Source organism: Nycticebus coucang, chromosome 12 (genome assembly GCF_027406575.1).
Source record: "Nycticebus coucang isolate mNycCou1 chromosome 12, mNycCou1.pri, whole genome shotgun sequence".
Lineage (NCBI taxonomy): Eukaryota > Metazoa > Chordata > Mammalia > Primates > Lorisidae > Nycticebus > Nycticebus coucang.
The window spans coordinates 101,621,348-101,639,431 of record NC_069791.1 but is presented as its reverse complement, the minus strand read 5'-3'; the positions used below and the strand labels follow the sequence as shown (position 1 = coordinate 101,639,431).

At 48.5% G+C, this 18,084-nt stretch overlaps 1 protein-coding gene across 2 annotated transcripts; it reads right to left on the bottom strand.

Moving 5' to 3' along the window:
- Positions 1-141: 141 nt before the first annotated feature.
- On the bottom strand, positions 142-17,980 carry DNAAF8 (dynein axonemal assembly factor 8). 2 transcript variants are annotated; one of them, XM_053556709.1, is made up of 9 exons: positions 17,906-17,980; positions 16,154-16,333; positions 13,614-13,760; positions 9,138-9,629; positions 7,253-7,370; positions 5,563-5,704; positions 4,085-4,222; positions 3,150-3,263; positions 142-1,124 (listed from the first exon to the last, which is right to left on the bottom strand). In XM_053556709.1, the coding sequence occupies exons 2-9, from the start codon at positions 16,280-16,282 to the stop codon at positions 842-844; spliced, it is 1,563 nt and encodes a 520-aa protein (XP_053412684.1). In that variant the 5' UTR covers positions 16,283-16,333; positions 17,906-17,980; the 3' UTR covers positions 142-841. The 2 variants fall into 2 exon arrangements, with proteins under 2 accessions (XP_053412684.1, XP_053412683.1); XM_053556708.1 differs by lacking the exon at positions 17,906-17,980 and adding an exon at positions 17,411-17,658.
- Between the last annotated feature and the right edge of the window lie 104 nt (positions 17,981-18,084).

Genomic DNA, 18,084 nt, shown 5'->3' with positions numbered 1-18,084 from the left:
GGCTTCATCCTGTTGGAAGACTTAGGGCTGATAACAGCAGTTTAAAAAGGACTCTAAAAAGTCCTGGAGGGACTGGAGGGTCATTGCTTGCAGAGTGACAGGATGCAGGGAGACAGGTGTGTCCCATGGGGGCTGGGCTTTGTTGGGCAGTGAGCCCCCAGCTCCTGCAGGTTATTAACAAGCATGGCCACTGCTCCCTTCCACCCAAGACAGTTTCTAGGTTTCAGGACATCCAGTATTTAGTCTAGATTTGTAAAGGTCGACCTGTGTGTGCCTATCTTGGGTAATTTAAAGAAAGAGAAACAATTCCAATCACTCCCTTTTTCAAAAAGCCTATTAGGCACACTTGTGTGTGTGTTGGGGGTGGGGGGGCATGTTAACTTAATGTACAAAATACCAAATACCCACAGACCCAGAAAATCAGGCCTAAGTCTCTTTCAACTCTGAAATTCTCTAAATATGTTTTACTTTATTTTTAAAAAGACCTAGTATGGTGGAAATAATAGGTTTTCCTTAAAGAAAAACATGCAGAAATGGACAAAGGTAAAAGCCTGTGGCCCTACAGAGCAGCACCCTATCTGCTGTCCTTCCAGTCACACTGGGATCAGCCAGCTTCGTCTCCCAGAGTTGCTGTCATGCCTTATGTACAAATCTGTATTTGGATCCTTGCTCTTAAGTGCAAGGCAGAATTCTACCAGAGGCTGGGAATAGTCCCTAGTCTGAGGGTCTCTGTCTCTTAACATTGTCTGCAAGTGCAAATGTATGGAGAACCAGGGGCACACAGTGTCCCTGGAAAGTCAGACCGCTGCTGCCTGCTCCTCAAATCCTGCTCGCTGAGCATCTACAGTGAATCCAGAGGAAGCAATGAGGCCTCCCCAGCTGCCCCTGGCCCAAGAGCATCCCCTAGAGCCCTGGGACTTCCTCTTGGAAGCCCAGCCTGAGTGCTCTGCTCCTCAGCCCAGAGCTTCGTGTGCTGCTTCTTCCCAGTCCCAGCTGCAGCCATATCTGCCCAGGTCTGAGTTCTCTGGCCACTGGGACCCTCACCGGCAGGCAGCTGGAGCTGAGCCATCCCTTTCCGAAAGGCCCTGAGCTGATGAAGAAGCTGACTCTTCCCAGTACAGTTCCTGTGACACAAGGAAACTAGACTCAGTCAAAGCCCCACAGAGGCTGCCCCTCTGGGCACTTCATCACTGAGATAGAGGAAGGGGAAGTGATCCAGGCAACTTCCAAGATCCAGTGGGAAGCCAGTGATTGATTCTTGCAGTTTCCCCTCTTCTGTGTGGGTGAGCAAGACATCACCATGTGAAGGCAGAGTATGCACTTGCCAAGAATGACTTGGGGGTCCCTGAGGCTCCCTACCCAACAGGAAAGTCAACTCTAAATGTCATCACACTTTCTGATTTCCATCTCTGAGATTAGGTTTCGGTTGGTTAAACCCAACTGACAGACTGATGGATAATTCTAGAAAGAAATGGGAGCCAGAGGGTGGCACCTGTGGCTCAAGGAGTAGGGTGCGAGCCCCATATTCCAGAGGTGGCGGGTTCAAGCCCGGCCCTGGCCAAAAACTGCAAAAAAAAAAAAAAGAAAAAAATGGGAGCCAGAGACCTTTTTTGGGTTTTTTTGATACAGAGTCTTGCCATCTCACACCAGGTAAAGTGCAGTGGGTCATCATAGCTCGCTGCAGCCTCAAACTGCTGGGCTCAAGCAATCCTCCTGCCTTGGCCTCCTGAGTAGCTGGGACTACAAGTGCCTGCTACCATGCATGGCTAATTTTTCTATTTTTAGCAGAGATGGGGTCTCACTCTTGCTCAGGCGGTCTTGAAATCCTGAGCTCCAGGTATCCTCTTGCTTTGGCCTCCCAGAGTGCTAGGATTACAGGTGTGAGCCCAGAGACATTCTTAATGAAAGAACTCTCCAGTGGAGTTGGACTAATTTCCTAGTAGCATGGGAGAGAAAATTCTGATCTCTCAGCCCAGACCATCAAAATAGCTGCCACTTCCTAGATACTCTCTCAATTCTGGAACCCTTTGGAACAATTATTAAAACTGTTCCCCGGGGTGGCGCCTGTGGCTCAGTCGGTAGAGCGCCGGCCCCATATGCCGAGGGTGACGGGTTCAAACCCGGCCCCGGCCAAAAAAAAAAAAAAAAAAAAAACTGTTCCCCATTTCTAGATGAAGACTTAGAGCTTTGGCAAGTGTAAGTGGTCTGCTGATGTTCCCAAGGGGAGCAGACTGGATATGAGCCCAGGGAATGTGACTCCCAGCTGGAGGTCACATCAGAGGTGCTCAACTGGCCTGGCCTGGACAGAGTCCTAGTGCCTGGCACTGTGGGACAGGTCCTAGTGTCCTTCCTTGCTCCTCAGGGCAAGAGGGAGAGCTTGCCTGTCTGACAACAACCTCAAATCCACTAAGAGAAGGGAAAGGATACATGGCTGGCCAGATACTGAGAAGAAGGTTAGCGTGCCTCTAGAAGTGGGTTCCAGCTCTTCAAGGTGCTTGGGGAGAGATTGCAGCCTCCAGCCCTTGTGCAGGCAGTGCGCATGCTCATGGCAGTGCCCCTTCTCCAGCCTGCTTGTCCCTATAATGCTTCATCACATACTGCATGAGGGGAGAAGCTGGCTGAGACCCTGGCACTCTAAAGGGCTATTCTGCATCTGCTGGACACTGGTATTGCACATAGCTCACTTGTCCATGATCACAGTGTGGGGCCTTCCTCACACCTGAGGCCTGCACTGTCTCTGAATTTGACATTTCACTCTTTTATTCACCCAAGAAGTGGCTAAAAACTGCCACTTCATTCTACCCCTACCCTTTCCCTGCACTTCCACTACCATCAGCAGCAGGGAGAGAAATCAATGTGAGGGGCTAATTTCCAGAAATAAAATGTACTAAGCCCCCCTGAGAATGAGCTAGGGGGTCCTCGATATCCAAGGCATAGCAGGCCAGCCTGAGAGAAGGGTTCTGGGCCCCAGACAGGCTCTCTCCCACGGGCTACCCTCCCTACTTCTTGGAACCCCACCCCCCTCCCTCATGTGCTGGCCCTTAGGGCACACAACAGAGCTGAAAGCACAGATGTTAAACACACCAGGTCATAGGCTTGCTGAAGAGTGCAGAGTTGGGACACCCCAAGGGAGGCCCCTTTGTGGTTACCGTAGCCCCTGGGAGAAAGGCGATGCCTGCTCTGCTGGGCCCTGCTGGTCTCCTAAAGCTGCTGGCTCCTCTTCCTCCTCCTCATTGTCAGAGGAGCTGGAGCTGGAGCTGGAGCTAGGAGGAGAGGACATGAGTTTGCTGAAGTACCCCAGCCCACCCAGCCAGTCCTGACTCTCACCAAGGACTTGGAGTGCTGGGATCTCCCTGGCCACCTGAGGCAGGAGGGCAGCAGTGGCCCAAGCACAGAAGCTGAAACCAAAGGGCCGCTGGGCATCCTGCTTGTGGTGGGGAGAGGGCGCAGGGGATGTACTCCAGCCTAGACAAGGTGGGTGCTGAGCTCAGTTTAATGTGGTTTGTCCTCTATCCCTCTTCTGCCCTCCCCAAAGAGGACAAGTAGGACTGGTTGGCTAGGCCCAATTCTGAGCAATGCCCCAGGCCTTCCAAAGTTCCTGTTTCTCCCTGGTAGGCACTGTCAGAAGCTTCATGAGACTAACATGCAACTTTGCAAAGTGGTGAGTCTGTTGGAGGTTTGTCACTGCTCCCTACCAAGGGAGGATACTCGGGAAAAGTAAAGTCTAAAAAACAAAGGCTTCTCAGAGAAGCCCAAGGATACTCCTGGAAGGCCCTCCCCCTGGTAATCCAGCCCTTAAGAATTTGTAAAACTTAGCTTTTGAGGTCCTTGAAACTATCGCTTGCTGCTTGCTACTTCTGGAACCCTTACACGATTTGACACCTCTAACAAGAAATAATATGGTAATTCCTTTGTCTCTCTACTTGTGAGTCCAATAAATGGACAAGGACAGAGCCAATGGGAGGGGGCTCGTTACTTTAAGGCTGATGGCCTGCTGAGTTTCCCCACTGGCAAATAAAATTCCTTCCCCTATAATCTTTGGTGAGAGTCTATTGGTTTCAATTCACAGGTCTTGCAACAGTACCTCTCTGGGGAATGGTGGGCTGCTGGTTCCACCTGCCGCAGATCAATGAAGATGGTAGGAGGCTCCATATTGTGCTTTGTGCCCTCAGCCAGTTTCCAGCCTGGCTCAGACTGGGAGCCCAGCTTCCTGGAATCACATCTGAGATGAGAAGAGCAGGGTTTATTCAATCACAGTGCCTGAGGCTGTCACCAAGTGAGTGCCCACTGTGTGTCAGAAGACCCTTCAAAGGGTTTGCTTTTTTATTTGTCAAAACAGCCCTCAAGATTTGACCCAGTGCTGATCAATAGAACTTTCCATGGTAACTGAAATGCTCATTACCTATGCTGTGCAGTATGGTAGCCACTTACCACAGGTGGCTATTGAATTTTACATTTAATTAAAATTGAATAAAATAAATTCAGTTTCCCACTCACACTAGCCAATGTGGCTAATGGCTGCCACGCTGAACAGTACAAGTATAGTCTTTTTGATCAGGATCTAGGAACTTTTGGTTGCCAAGCCCAAAAACCCACTGCACTAGCTCGGGTGAAAAGGGGAATTCACTGGTTCTCAGATTCCTAAAAAGGGCAGAACAGGGGCGGCGCCTGTGGCTCAAGGGGTAGGGCGCCGGTCCCATATGCCGGAGGTGGCGGGTTCAAACCCAGCCCCAGCCAAAAACCAAAAAAAAAAAAAAGGGTAGAACCACCAAAGAGTGGAGAGGGCAGGGTCCAGCAAGGGCCTGTCCCATCTCTGCCCCATCCCCTGAGCTTGCCTTTCCCCAGACGGTAGGATAGGTGGCTGCCAACAGCCCTTCCACCCAGGCAGACATAGAGATGGGAAAATCCCAGGGAAAGGCCCTTATTGGCCTGGCTGGGGTCATATGTTCAAGGCTGGACCAATCAACGGTGGCCAGAGGGTCAGAGAGGCCATGTGGATAGTAAAGGGAGGATTCCCACAGGATTCCAGAGAAAATAGATACTTAGGGGTTGAGTCCTAGCTCTGCCATTTATGGCCAAGAAGAGTGAACCTCTCTAAGTTTCCCTATCTCTAAAATGAGCTTAATAGGAGCACCTGCCTGGTTAGATTTTTTTTTTTTTTTTTTGAGACAGAGTCTCACTCTGTTGGCCAGGCTAGAGTGCCACGGCGTCAAAGCTCATAGCAACCTCAAAATCCTGGGCTCAAGCAATCCTTCTTCCCTCAATCTCCCAAGTAGCTGGGACCACAGGCATGCACCACAATGCCCAGTTTTTCTATTTTTAGTAGAGACAGGGTCTCACTCTTGCTCAGGCTGGTCTCAAATTCCTGAATTCAAGCAGTCCACCTGCCTTGGCCTCCCAGAGTGCTGGGATTACAAGCGTGAGCCATCACACCTGGCCAGATCCTTGAGATTAAATGAAAAGATGCACGTCAAGTGTGTACACAGTAGTCCCAATCAACGCCACATGACCACGGGGGTAGTTCTAAAGAGAGAAGAGGACTGTGACTGCAAGAAGTTTCACCTGCTTCTATCCTTCTGCTCCTTGGTGTCCTGGAGTGTGTCAGCAGGCACGTCCTGGGTAGAGACAGAGGCTCTGGAGTGCAGGACACACAGGAGGGCCAGCTGTTCCATAAGCCTGTCCTGGGTGTTCAGCACAGTGTGGTCTGAGGAGTCAAAGGAGAAAAGGCAGCTCACTTGGGACTAGGTCCAAGTTTGGTTTGTGGCAGCTTAAGCCATATAAGCAACTTAAGCTGTTGTCCCCACCTCTCAGTACTCAGAGCTCACAAGGACTGTGGCATGTGAGCCTGGTGAAGTAGGGGTGACTTACTATTGAAAGTCTGTCCCACTTCTCCACTCCCCAATTCCACTGTCAGAGGTAATCGTAATTACCCGTTCTGTGTATTGACTATAGCAATAGGATCATCCTAACTTTTTTCATTTTATGTATTACATCTTTTCACATTAACATACATAGATTTCCCTCGTTGAGCTGCAAAGCATTCTGTAATAGAACTGATTTAGCTACACTCATATTGAATAAGGGCTGATTCCAACTATTCACAATTTTAAACAACACTGCAACAAACATCCTTGAATACACATCTTTACCCATTGGGCTACGTGTGTAGGACAGATCGTGGAAGTGCTGGATCAAAGGGCATACCAGTTACACCCACACACCTCCACAGGAGGGTTGGTCTCTCCATATCCTGCCCAAAGGGCTGTGAATTATGAGCAAAAATTTGTCTAAAGCAGGGCAGGGGGCGGTGCCAGTGGCTCACTCGGTAGGGCACCGGCCCCATATACAGAGGGTGGCGGGTTCAAACCCAGTCCCGGCCGAACTGCAACAAAAAAATAGCCAGGCGTTGTGGCAGGCGCCTGTAGTCCCAGCTACTCCATAGGCTGAGGCAAGAGAATCGCTTAAGCCCAGGAGTTGGAGGTTGCTGTGAGCTGTGTGATGCCATGGCACTCTACCAAGGGCCATAAAGTTAGACTGTCTCTGCCAAAAAAAAAAAAGCAGGGCAGGGGCTGTCAGTCATGGTCAAGCTTTTGCTGTGCAGTCAGAGGTAGAAACCCTGTACCTGCCCATCCTCTAGGGCAGCGGTTCTCAACCTGTGGGTCATGACCCACAGGAACTGTATTAAAGGGCTGCAGCATTAGGAAGGTTGAGAACTACTGCTCTAGGGCTCAGGCCTGCCTCTACTCACCTGTATAGTCTTGACTTGGGGGAGAGAGGGTGGGGAGCAAAGCCACAAGTACAGTGACAGTGGTAATGTCCTTAGCCTTCCTTTTAAATGAGGAGTCAAATGGAAGTAGGAATGTGCTTAGGAGCTGACTGAAGTTGCACAAATGGCAGGAAGAAAGAGGAAGAAGAGAAGGAAGGAGGCCCAAGGAGGTGGACAGGAGGAAAAAGTGTGGATCATGGGGGCAGGGACTGTGTCTGAAGGCTCCTCTTGTGTCCCCAGAACCTGGCCCATGCCCAGTGCATAGCATGCAGTCACGTACACCCATGTGTGGAATGAATGAGTGAGTGAATGAATGAAGTCTTTCAAGGACTGGCAATATAAGTGTACAGGACAGTGAGGGGCTGAGCAAGCAGGAAGGACATGTGCAGTTGCAGGGCTGATTGTGCCCATAGGCCCCGATCTGGAGAGGCCCAGGAAGGAGCTTTCTGTGGAGTTTCACATGGGCTCTGGCATTCAAGGTCAGACCTTGGATTTGGCAGTGCTTCCCTGCCCACCACACAGTTTCAGGTGCATGATTTTCCTGGTTGTCTTCTTGTCCCGCCAGACTCTGAAGGATGCGATCCAAATCCCACTCTTCAAGTTGCTGAAATAATTAAACCAGTGATTATGAAGCTGCTGCAGGCATGAGTGCCTGCCTCCCAGCTTCTGTGACCAGTGACCAAGATGAGCTTATCATGGGATGTTGTGGGGTAGAAACCAGGGTTTAGATGCATTAGCAAAGGGGCTCACCCACCCCTGCCACTACAGACTGAACACTGCCATTAAGGTAGGGTCTGCATTTCTTGCCATCTCCTTCCTATGGAAGGAGGATCAATACCTCCTTTGGGGATCAATACCTTTGATTTTGGAACAAATACATTGTTAGTCCTGAAAGAAAAAACTCTGTATCATTAAGACTATTTAAGTTCATACAGGCTCAAAATATTTGGAAGTTAAAAAGCTGTGCTCATTTAAGAAACGTGTTGTTCTAGGCAGGTGCTAAAATTGGAGGACTTGGCAGAGTGCTTTGGAGGCACAGTAGGGTGATTAGGAGGAGCCCTGTTAAGTGAGGAAAAATAAAACATTTTAGGGATGAGAAGAGAAGAAAAGCTCTGGCTTATTTAAACAGTAATGAAAATGACTTCTATGTATACCTTGGTGCCAGTTTTCTCTAAATTGTTAAGAAAATGACCCAAAACTTGTAAATTACAAGGCAGAAGGAGAATTTTGTGGCTGGAGTCTCTTCTCACATGCCCACCTTTTCCAGGAGGAAAGTGACTTAACTTGGTTTGCGCAACTGACCAGGGCCCACCTATTTTCCAACTTTATAAAAGGGTGGTTTTCTTTTCTGTCCCATAGACAAGATGGCTCCAGGGATAAAAGTTTTGTTGCCCTACAGGACACTGACCCGCCCGACATAATGTAGCAGTTTTAGCTCTGATTCCTTCCTTTCCCCCTGTGTTTTACAGAATTCTAGGTTCTCATAATCTCACTAAGCCCACTCTTCCTCCTGCTGGTTCCCTCATTAATGTCCTAAATACACCTGTAACAGGTGCTCGCTAGTTGATGAGAAGGAGGGCTTTAACATTTTGAGGATTATGCAATAAAGAATCTGGTTCTGGGACGGCACCTGTGGCTCAAGGAGTAGGCCGGCCCCATATACCGGAGGTGGTGGGTTCAAACCCAGTCCTGGCCAAAAACTGCAAAAAAAAAAAAAAAAAAAAAAAGAATCTGGTTCTGTGTTACATATCTGGTCATATATATTTATGTACAAATGTACTAATTAGGATTAGTTTTTTTTCTCTTCTGAAAGAAGTCTGCATTCTGTTTATCCTTCCAGGGTCTCGTTACCTCAGTGGCCCCCAACCTTTTTGGCACCAGAGACTGGTTTCATGGAAGACAGTTTTTCCATAGATGGCATGGGGGGGGTCTGACAGGAGGTGAAGCTCAGGCAGATGGGAAAAAACTGTAAATACAGATAAAGCTTTGCTTGCTCACCCATTGCCCACCTCCTGCCTGGTTCTTTTTTTTTGTTTGTTTGTTTGTTTGGCCGGCGCTAGGTTTGAACCCGCCACCTCCGGCATATGGGACCGGCGCCCTACACCTTGAGCCACAGGCGCCGCCCACCTGCCTGGTTCTTAAAATGTGACAGACCAGTACTGGTTCACAACCTGGGGGTTGGGAACCACAGCATTACCTCTCCCTAACGTCCCTACCAGGACCCCCACTGAGCTAGATGCACCAGCCTGTAGACCTGAGAACCTGGGCCTAAGGTACTAACAAGCCAGCTGGTTCTAGTGTAGTGCACTGGGAAGATGGCTGCACTACAGGGTGTAGGCCTAAGGGAGAGCAGGGCAGTGGAGATGCCTACCTGGAGTGAGAGCACTGGTAGTCCTGCCTGAGGCTCCTCTGGAGGCAGCTCTGTTCTGGGAGCTGACTCTGCAGCGTGGCAGGGCACCTCCCACACCCCATTGTGGCCACTGCCAGCTGGGTCTTGGGCATTCCGGGTTACTTTCTGGAGTATGTCCTTCTCTATCATCTTCCTCCTCTCCCGACGGAGGGCCCTGAGGTCCACAGCACTTTGTGAGGTGGCACTTGTGGGCTTTGCCTTCAGGTCTCGTCCATGGGGAGAGAGGTTGGCTTCTCCCTCCAGGGCCCAGGGAGGATTTGGGGATCCTTCAGTGTGGAAGGACATGTTTCCAAGGTTGCCTTCCACCCCGGCCATCCTAAGAAGAGCGAAGATCTCACCACAACTCTCAAAAGGCCTAACAAGGCTCCTTCCTTCCTGCGAGGCTGAGTCCTTGGTCCTTGTGTTCCATCCACTTCTGAGTTCTGTGGCAAAGTCAGCAGGCCCCAGAAGAGGCTATCCAGAAAACAGATGTCCTCAGTTAGCATTCTCAGAAACATACTGCAGGGAATTTTATTTCATAGTAAAATTTGTATGTAACGTAAAATTTTCCATTTTAACCATTTTTATTATTTGTTTGTTTGTTTATTTATTTTTGGAGACATGGTTTTGCTCTGTTGCTAGGGCTAGAGTACAGTGGCATCTTCATAGCTCACAGCAACCTCAAACTCCTGAGTGCAAGTGAATCTCTTGCCTCAACTTCACAAGTAGCTGGGATTACAGGGGTGCACCACCACAAGCAGCTAAGTTTGTTTTTTTGTTTGTTTCAGAAGAGATGGGGTCTTGCTATTGTCTAGGCTGGTCTCAAACTCCTGGGCTTAAATGATCCTCCTGCCTCAGCCTCCCAAAGTGCTAGGATTACACGTGTGAGCTACAATACCTGGCCCATTTTAAACCATTTTTAAATGTACAGTTCAGGTCACGCAAGGTGGCTTATGCCTATAACTCTGGTACTTTGGGATGCTGGAGTGGGAGGATCACTTTAGCCCAGGAGGTCAAGACCAGCCTGGGCAACACAGCAAGACAACATCTCTTTAAAAAAAAGTTATGGCGGGTGGCGCCTGTGGCTCAAAGGGGTAGGGCGCCGGTCCCATATGCCAGAGGTGGTGGGTTCAAACCCAGCCCTGGCCAAAAAAAAAAAAAAAAAAAAAGTTATGGCTCAGCGCCTGTAGCTCAGGGGTTAGGGCACTGGGCCACATACACCGGGGCTGGCGGTTCAAATCCGGCCAGCTAAACAACAATAACAAAAAAATAGCAGGGTGTTGTGGTGGGCACCTATAGTCCCTGATAGTTGGGAGGCTGAGGCAAGAGAATTGCTTAAGCCCAAGAGTTTGAGGTTGCTGTGAGCTGTGATGCCACAACACTCTACCGAGGGCAACATAGTGAGACTCTGTCTCAAAAAAAAAAAAAATTAGGCATGGTGAGGTATACCTGCAATCCTAGCTACTTGGGAGGCTAAGATGGGAGGATCTTTTGAGCTTAGGAGTTTAAGATTGCAGTGAGCTATGACATGACTACACTGCAGCTTGAATGACAGAGTGAGCCCCTGCCTCTAAAAAAATGAAGTATACAGTTCTCTGGCATTCATAACATTCATAGTGTTGTACAACCATCACCACTAGCTATTTCCAAAACTTCTTTACTGCTCCAGTAGAAACTCTGTACTCATCAGTAGTCACTCTTCATTCCCCCTTCCCCAACCCCTGATAACCTCCAAACTACTTGCTGTCTCCAGATTCAACTATTCTAGGTATTTCACATAGATGGAGTCATATGATATTTGTCCTTTGGTGACTGGCTTCTTTTTGCTCAGCGTGTTTTCTAGATTTATCCAATGTTGTGGTATAAATCAGTTCTTTGTTCCTTTTGAAGGCTGAATAATATCCCATTGTGTGGACAGACCATGTTTTGTTTATCCATTTGTCAGTTGAGGGACAGCTGGGTTGTTTCTACTTTGTGGCATTGTGAATAGTGCTGCTACAAACATCAGCATACAAAATTTTTTTCTTGGCTTGGTGCCTGTAGCTCAGTGGTTAGGGCACCAGCCAAATGCACCAGGGCTGGTGGGTTCGAACCCGGCCCAGGCCTACTAAACAATGACAACAACAACAACAACAACAACAAAATAGCCAGGTATTGTGGCAGGTGCCTGTAGTCCCAGCTACTTGGGAGGCTGAGGCAAGAGAATCGCTTAAGCCCAAGGGTTTGGGTTGCTATGAACTGTGATGCCACGGCACTCTACCAAGGGTGATAAAGTGAGACTCTGTCTCAAAAAAAAAATTTTTTTTTCTTTTTTTTTTTTCCAGCTTAGGGAATTCAATTTTGTTTCTCCAAATGCTTTAGAATTCTGAGGTATTCCACGAATGGATTAATAAATTGTGGTATATGTACACCATGGAATATTATGCAGCCTTAAAGAAAGATGGAGACTTTCCCTCTTTCATGTTTACATGGATGGAGCTGGAACATATTCTTCTTAGTAAAGTATCTCAAGAATGGAAGAAAAAGTATCCAATGTACTCAGCCCTACTATGAAATTAATTTATGGCTTTCATATGAAAGCTATAACCCAGTTATAACCTAAGAATATGTGGAAGGGGGAGAGGGAGGGGAGGCAGGGAGGAGGATGGGCCGGGGGAGGGTGATTGGTGGGATTACACCTATGTGCATCTTACAAGGGTACATGTGAAACTTAGTAAATGTAGAATATAAATGTCTTAACACAATAACTAAGAAAATGCCAGGAAGGCTATGTTAACCAGTGTGATGAAAATGTGTCAAACTGTTTATAAAACCAATGTATGGTGCCCCGTGATCGCATTAATGTACACAGCTATGATTTAATAATAAAATAAAATAAAGAATTCTGAGGTATTACAAGGGGTGTGGAGTTTGGGGGTGTCCTGCCTTTGGAATTCAGGTACCTGTATTTATATGCTGTAGTGTAGAAGCAAGCAAGCTGTGATCAGTTCTGAAACTCTTAGCTTGCCTGAAGCAATTACAAAGGCAGTATAGGATAGAACCAACAGGTGTGCTCTTTTTTTCTTAATATTTATTGATTTATTTGATTTATTTTTTAGAGACAGGGCCTCGCTCTGTTGCCCAGCTTGGAGTACAGTGGCCTTAGCATAAATCATTGTAACCTTCAACTCTTGGGCTCAAGCACCTCAGTCTCTCAAAGGGCTGAGATTACAGGTGTAAGCCACCATGCCCAGCCAATTTATTTATTTTTTAGAGTTGGGTCTTACTCTGTTGCCCAGGCTGGAGTACAGTGACCTGATCATAGCTCTTTGCTGCCTCAAACTCTTGGGCCTTAAGTGATCCTTCTGCATTAACCTCCTGAGTAGCTGGAACTACAGGCATGTACCACTGCACCTGGCTAACATGATCCATGATCTATTTTAGAAATGCACTTGGCCCTCAGGCATGGCTTGATAAGAGAATCTACACCACCATGGACATGGATATAACACAGTTGGAACATGTTACAAAGGGCTTGGCTAGAGACACCCCCACTTAGGCATCCTGCTATTTAAATACAAAGGTAGAATAGGATGTATTGTTACAACAATGATGCAATATTTAAATCATATATAATGACAATGTTAGGGTTCAGAAGCTGATACCTGCAATTCTGGTATTTTGAGGCCTTAGAGGAGCATCAAGTTCTCTCTAGTCTTATCTATTTTCCCCATCAAGTGCAGGGAGGGACTCATTTCCTTATCTGACCAAGAAAGTTTCTTTCCAATAGAAACTCAATTTTCTCACACGTTCTACCTAGGGAATCTCATCAAATAACCAGAAAGATCAACCACCAGAGAGGAAAAAAGACTAGGAGTTGCCTGGCCCAGACAGACTTGTCATCTGTTCTCCAGAGTAGCCACAGAGTAAGAGTGTGCTATTTCCTTTCTGTTTCTCATGGTCCCCCTCTTCCCCTCCTTTCAGGTGCCAGCTCAGCGTTTGCTCAGCCATTTAGGGAGCTCTTTCTTCCCTCTGGCTCTCCATTGTAGCCTTCAGTAATTTAACAGGGAGCTTTTGTTTACCAGGGGCCCAGGGTACCAGTGATGAGGCAGCATCCAGGAAGCCAGCTGGATTAAGGGACAAATAGTTGTGACCATGGCCAGAGCCACCAGGGTGCTATGGTAGAAAACAGGGCAGGGGTTTTAAGAGTAAGGGCAGGGACGGAATCAGACACAAGATCCAGTCCTCCCCTGTTCCCGAGTGTGCTGGACTCCCCGAGTAGGGGGACTGTGTGGCAGTTAGATGTTAGGTACCTGAACACTTAAGGCTATACCTGGAGAAAGAAGGACTGAGTGTCACAGAAGTAGAGACCAGTGGTCTGAACCATTTTAAACTCACATTGCTGTTTAGAGTCTCTGAGAGACATGAGGACACACACGGACACACCCATACACACACTCTTTTCTGTGTCCCACCAACCTCAGGAGGGTTCCCAATAGCCGCAGTGACCCAGGTCCTGGACTCAGCATCCTCGGCAGGGTCTTCAGCCAGCTCCTCTGACAGATCTGGGATCAGGACAGTTTCATTTCGCTGGAAGATGAAGGGCTCCTCTTCCCCATAGTCAGACTGTGGACAGGTGAGAGGGCTTTGGATTCTGTGGCAGCAAGCAGAACAGGAAAGCCCTGGCCTCCTTGCCCCACCCTTACTTCTGGCCCAGCCTGCCCAGCTCTGCATCTCAGGGGCATCTAGGGAAACCCAGAACCTTGCTATATGCCACTTCCTGCTGGATTTATTAATGGACTTGGGATCACCATCTTGTGGAGGTTGAGTTCAGGACTCCTGGTTCTGAAAGTACCTGCCACACCTCAGACTGCATATACAGCAGGTGCTCTGTTAGTCCCTGGTGTGGCATGAACAGGCCAGTGAATAGTAGCTGAAAGAGCAGAGTCTAGCCCTGCCCCCCATCCCCCATGATTTGAGCCATCACTTAGTGAAATAGATTCTGAGCTTGTCCTCTCTGTAGGGGAGCGGTGCTCATACACGCCTGTCCACTTCACCAATGAGAATGAACATGTGAAAATGCTCTGAGCACAAAGGCACTGGGGTTGCCTTATGTACTTTTTAGCTTCCCAGACACTGGATCACCTCTGAGGTCCCAGAAGCTCTGTTGTAGGTGGCCAAGTAAGACCCAAACTTGGCCTTTTTACTTCTAAAACTCTTATCCTTGGTTGGATGCTGTGGCTCACGCCTGTAATCCTAGCACTCTGGGAGGTTGAGGAGGGTGGATTGCCTGAGCTCAGGATTTCAAGACCAGCCTGAGCAAGAGTGAGACCCCACCCCTAAAAATAGCCCAGCACTGTGGTGGGTACCTATAGTCTCAGCTACTCAGGAGGTTGAGGTAAGAGGATTGCTTGAGCCTAAGAGTTTGAGGTTGCTGTGAGCTATGACACCACAGTACTCTACCGAGGGCAACAAAGTAAGACTCTATCTCAAAAATAAAAATAAAAATAAAACCCTTTTTTTTTTCCTTTTTTCTTCTTTGTTTTTTAGAGACAGAGTCTCACCTTATCACCTTTGCAGTAGAGTGCCATGGCGTCACTGCGCACAGCAACCTCCAACTCCTGGGCTTAGACAATTCTCTTGCCTCGGCCTTCCGAGTACAGCTGGAACTACAGGTGAAATCCCTTTTTCTTTCTCTAAATGTCCAGGGCCAACCTGCATGCTGTTTAGAGTCTACTGAGAGACAGGTGCAAAGTGGGCAGGGTCACTGTCCAGTCTTCCACATGTACATACAACTTGGTGCTAAGTGTCCTCAAGGGCCATTTCAGTGACCCTGAACCATGACTAGAAAATTCCTCAAAGGCCTATCACAATGCACTGGAAGGGTAACCACTCCTGGTGGTGGTACTAGCCCCATCCTGGCCTGAGAGAGAGTTGAGAAAACACAATGGCAGATCAGAAAGAGCAGAGCTTCAGCATTAAGCTAGCTTGAGTTCTAGGTTAGGGCCAGAACCACCACTGAAATGGTCCTTCAGGATGCTATGCACCAATACATGTGTCCATAGATTATGACAGATGCAGAAGAAAGTGCAAAGAAGGAAACAGGAACCAGAAAACACAGCTGTAAGTCTGGCCAGATGGCTTTTTTTTTTTTTGGTGGGGAGGGGGAGACATGGGTCTTGCTCTGTTGCACGGGCTAGAGTGCAGTGGTGTCATCCTAGCTCACTGCAGCCCAGAACTCCTGGTCTCTTATAGCTTTTTTTTTTTTTTTTTTTTTTTGCAGTTTTCTGGCCGGGGCTGGGTTTGAACCCGCCACCTCCGGCATATGGGGCCGGCGCCCTACTCTTTGAGCCACAGGTGCCACCCCAGAACTCCTGGTCTCAAACAGTCCTCCTGCCTCAAGAGTCTAGCCCCCCATGACTTGAGCCATCACTTAGTGAAATAGATCCTGAGCTTGTCCTCTCTATAGGGGAGGGGGGCTCATACACGCCTGTCTACTTCATCAATGAGAATGAACATGTGAAAAATGCTCTGATCACAAAGGCAATGGGGTTGCCTTATGTACTTTTTAGCTTCCCGCAATCTCCCAAGTAGCTGAGACTACAGGTGTGTACCACTACACCTGACAATTTTTTTTGTTTTTTGCAGTTTTTGGCTGGGGCCAGGTTTGAACCCGCCACCTCTGGTATATGAGGCCAGCGCCCTACTCCTTGAGCCACAGGTGCCACCCTATACCTGACTAATTTTTAAATATTTTGTAGAGACAGGGTCACACTATGTTGCCCAAACTGACCTCAAACTTCTGACCTCAAGTGATCCACCCTCCTTGGCCTCCCAAAGTATTGGGATTACATGTACAAGCCACTGCACCCAGTTTCAATTGATTTAAAGTAAAACGAAAACAAATTCCACAGGTCAGCAAGAGAAGTCTGTAGAGAGAAATGCTCCAAAGCTGTCCTTGGTCAGCATCATGCTTGTCATGGGAAGGAGGCTTGACCAGGAGAAAAACTCTTGCTTACCAAGGAGGAGTCCGAGTCCAGAGATGGGAGCTGATCTTTGACGGCCTCAACAATAGCATCCCAGGGACCCATCTGTGAGACCCAGGGAGAGCCCAGTGAAGGTGCCACATCTTTGTCTTTAGATGCCATGCGGGTGCAGGCTCACATATGCCTTCTTAGTGTACCATTATCCAAGGAGCCCTGTGGAACACATGGGATGAGGTAAAGGGGTCCAGGCAGCCTAGGATCAGGTGACTGAGGGCTGCCTCTTCAAAGCCTCTACCAGTTGTTAAGAGGTGAAAACAGACTGGTAGTCTCCCCCCGTCACCCCCAGTTCCCTTCTGGTTCTGCGAGCTCCTGTAATTGAGTGCCAGGCACTGTGTGTGTGTGTGTACGTGTGTAGTACAGTAGAACCTGTGTATCATGCATATATGATATATATAATATACATATATATGTACTGACACATGATATACTTATGTACATGATATGTAGATGATACGTAGAATGATCTGTGTATGGGATATATGTACATATATATTATATCCCATATAACATCATACTATCATCTCCACTTTGTAGGCTTAGAGTGGTTAGTAAATGACAAAGATAGATTCTGAACCAGGGAGAATTTCAAGCCCCACTACCCTTTTCTGCCCCTTACAAAGGAATTGACTAGAGACATTTTGGAGTCACCACTCACCTTATACCCTAAGACTTTTACACACAGGCACTGTGCCAGCTACCACCTTTGTATCCCAGAGTCTAAAAGAAGATGGTCCTGTTCCTCAGGGCGGCCAGAGGGCTTGTGGAATATGGGTAATGGTACTCCAGAACTAATTTCTGGAGAACCCTTGTGGGACCATTGTGCTTATAAAATGGGGAGGCATTGCTGCCCGGCCTTGGCTCAGCCCTGGCTGGTGCTAGCTCTACAGTTGGGTCCCTTAGTCCCAGTCAGGGCAGCAGCAGGGGCTTTTAAGGTCGAGGGCAAATGCTTGGTGCATCCTGAGCTGGGAGCGGCAGGGTGGGGGCACACTTGGTGCACACACCAGAGGATGTGTTTTGTAACTGGGTTTCTGTTCTGTAAGGGCATAGTATTTCATATGGCAACAGAATCGCCCAGGAGAAGACGACCACAGAGATTCTAAGTTCTTCAGGGCGGATGAGGCAATAGGGCTGGGAAAAGACTTTACCAGCAGAGGGAAATGCACGCACAGAGAGGCTTAGAGAAGTGAAAATGTCCGACACGTTTAAGGAAAGACGGTGTCAGTTGCTGACCTCTCCAGTGAAAATGGACAGGACAGTGAAGGGTCCTCAAGGCAAAGTAGAGGAGCTCTGCTTATCAGCCAGCAATATCGTTGTCGCTATCGCTGTCGCGGGCCGTGTCCTGGCAGCAGCGCGTTAGCTCCGCCTTGCCCCGGCAGCCAGGAGGCAGGCGGTTGTTATGGCAACAAGACGCCAACGGCCTTCCAAGCAGCGACTATAAAATCTAAACCTGGGAAACCGGAAAGCCTATTGCCCATTTTCCCACCCACGCCCGGCCTCTGATTTTCCCTGTCCCATGCAACTCTTGACGTTTATATCTGTAGCTGTGGCAGCCCTGAAGCCACTCACGTCAGGCCGCCGCCTCCACTCCCAGCGCTGTCCTGGCAGGGCTATAAACAGCCTCCAACGCCCTCACTCCGGTCACGTATGTCCCCTCAGACCGCAGCGCGAATACGGAGGCTGTCACCCCCGCCTTGTTATATCACCCTCCGCCCAACAGAGCCTTACGTTACTGAGCGGTCTGCCAGAAGCTCTGTCCCTTGCTCCCCTTTCGGGACTTGTGGCATCCTGACTCTCTTGTAATAGGATTGGTTCCCCTCTCTAGTAGGGGGCGGGGCAGGGAACACAGCCTCTCGTCATTGGCTGCCGTGGACGCCACACAACTCGCGGGGCGAGCTGACAGGAAG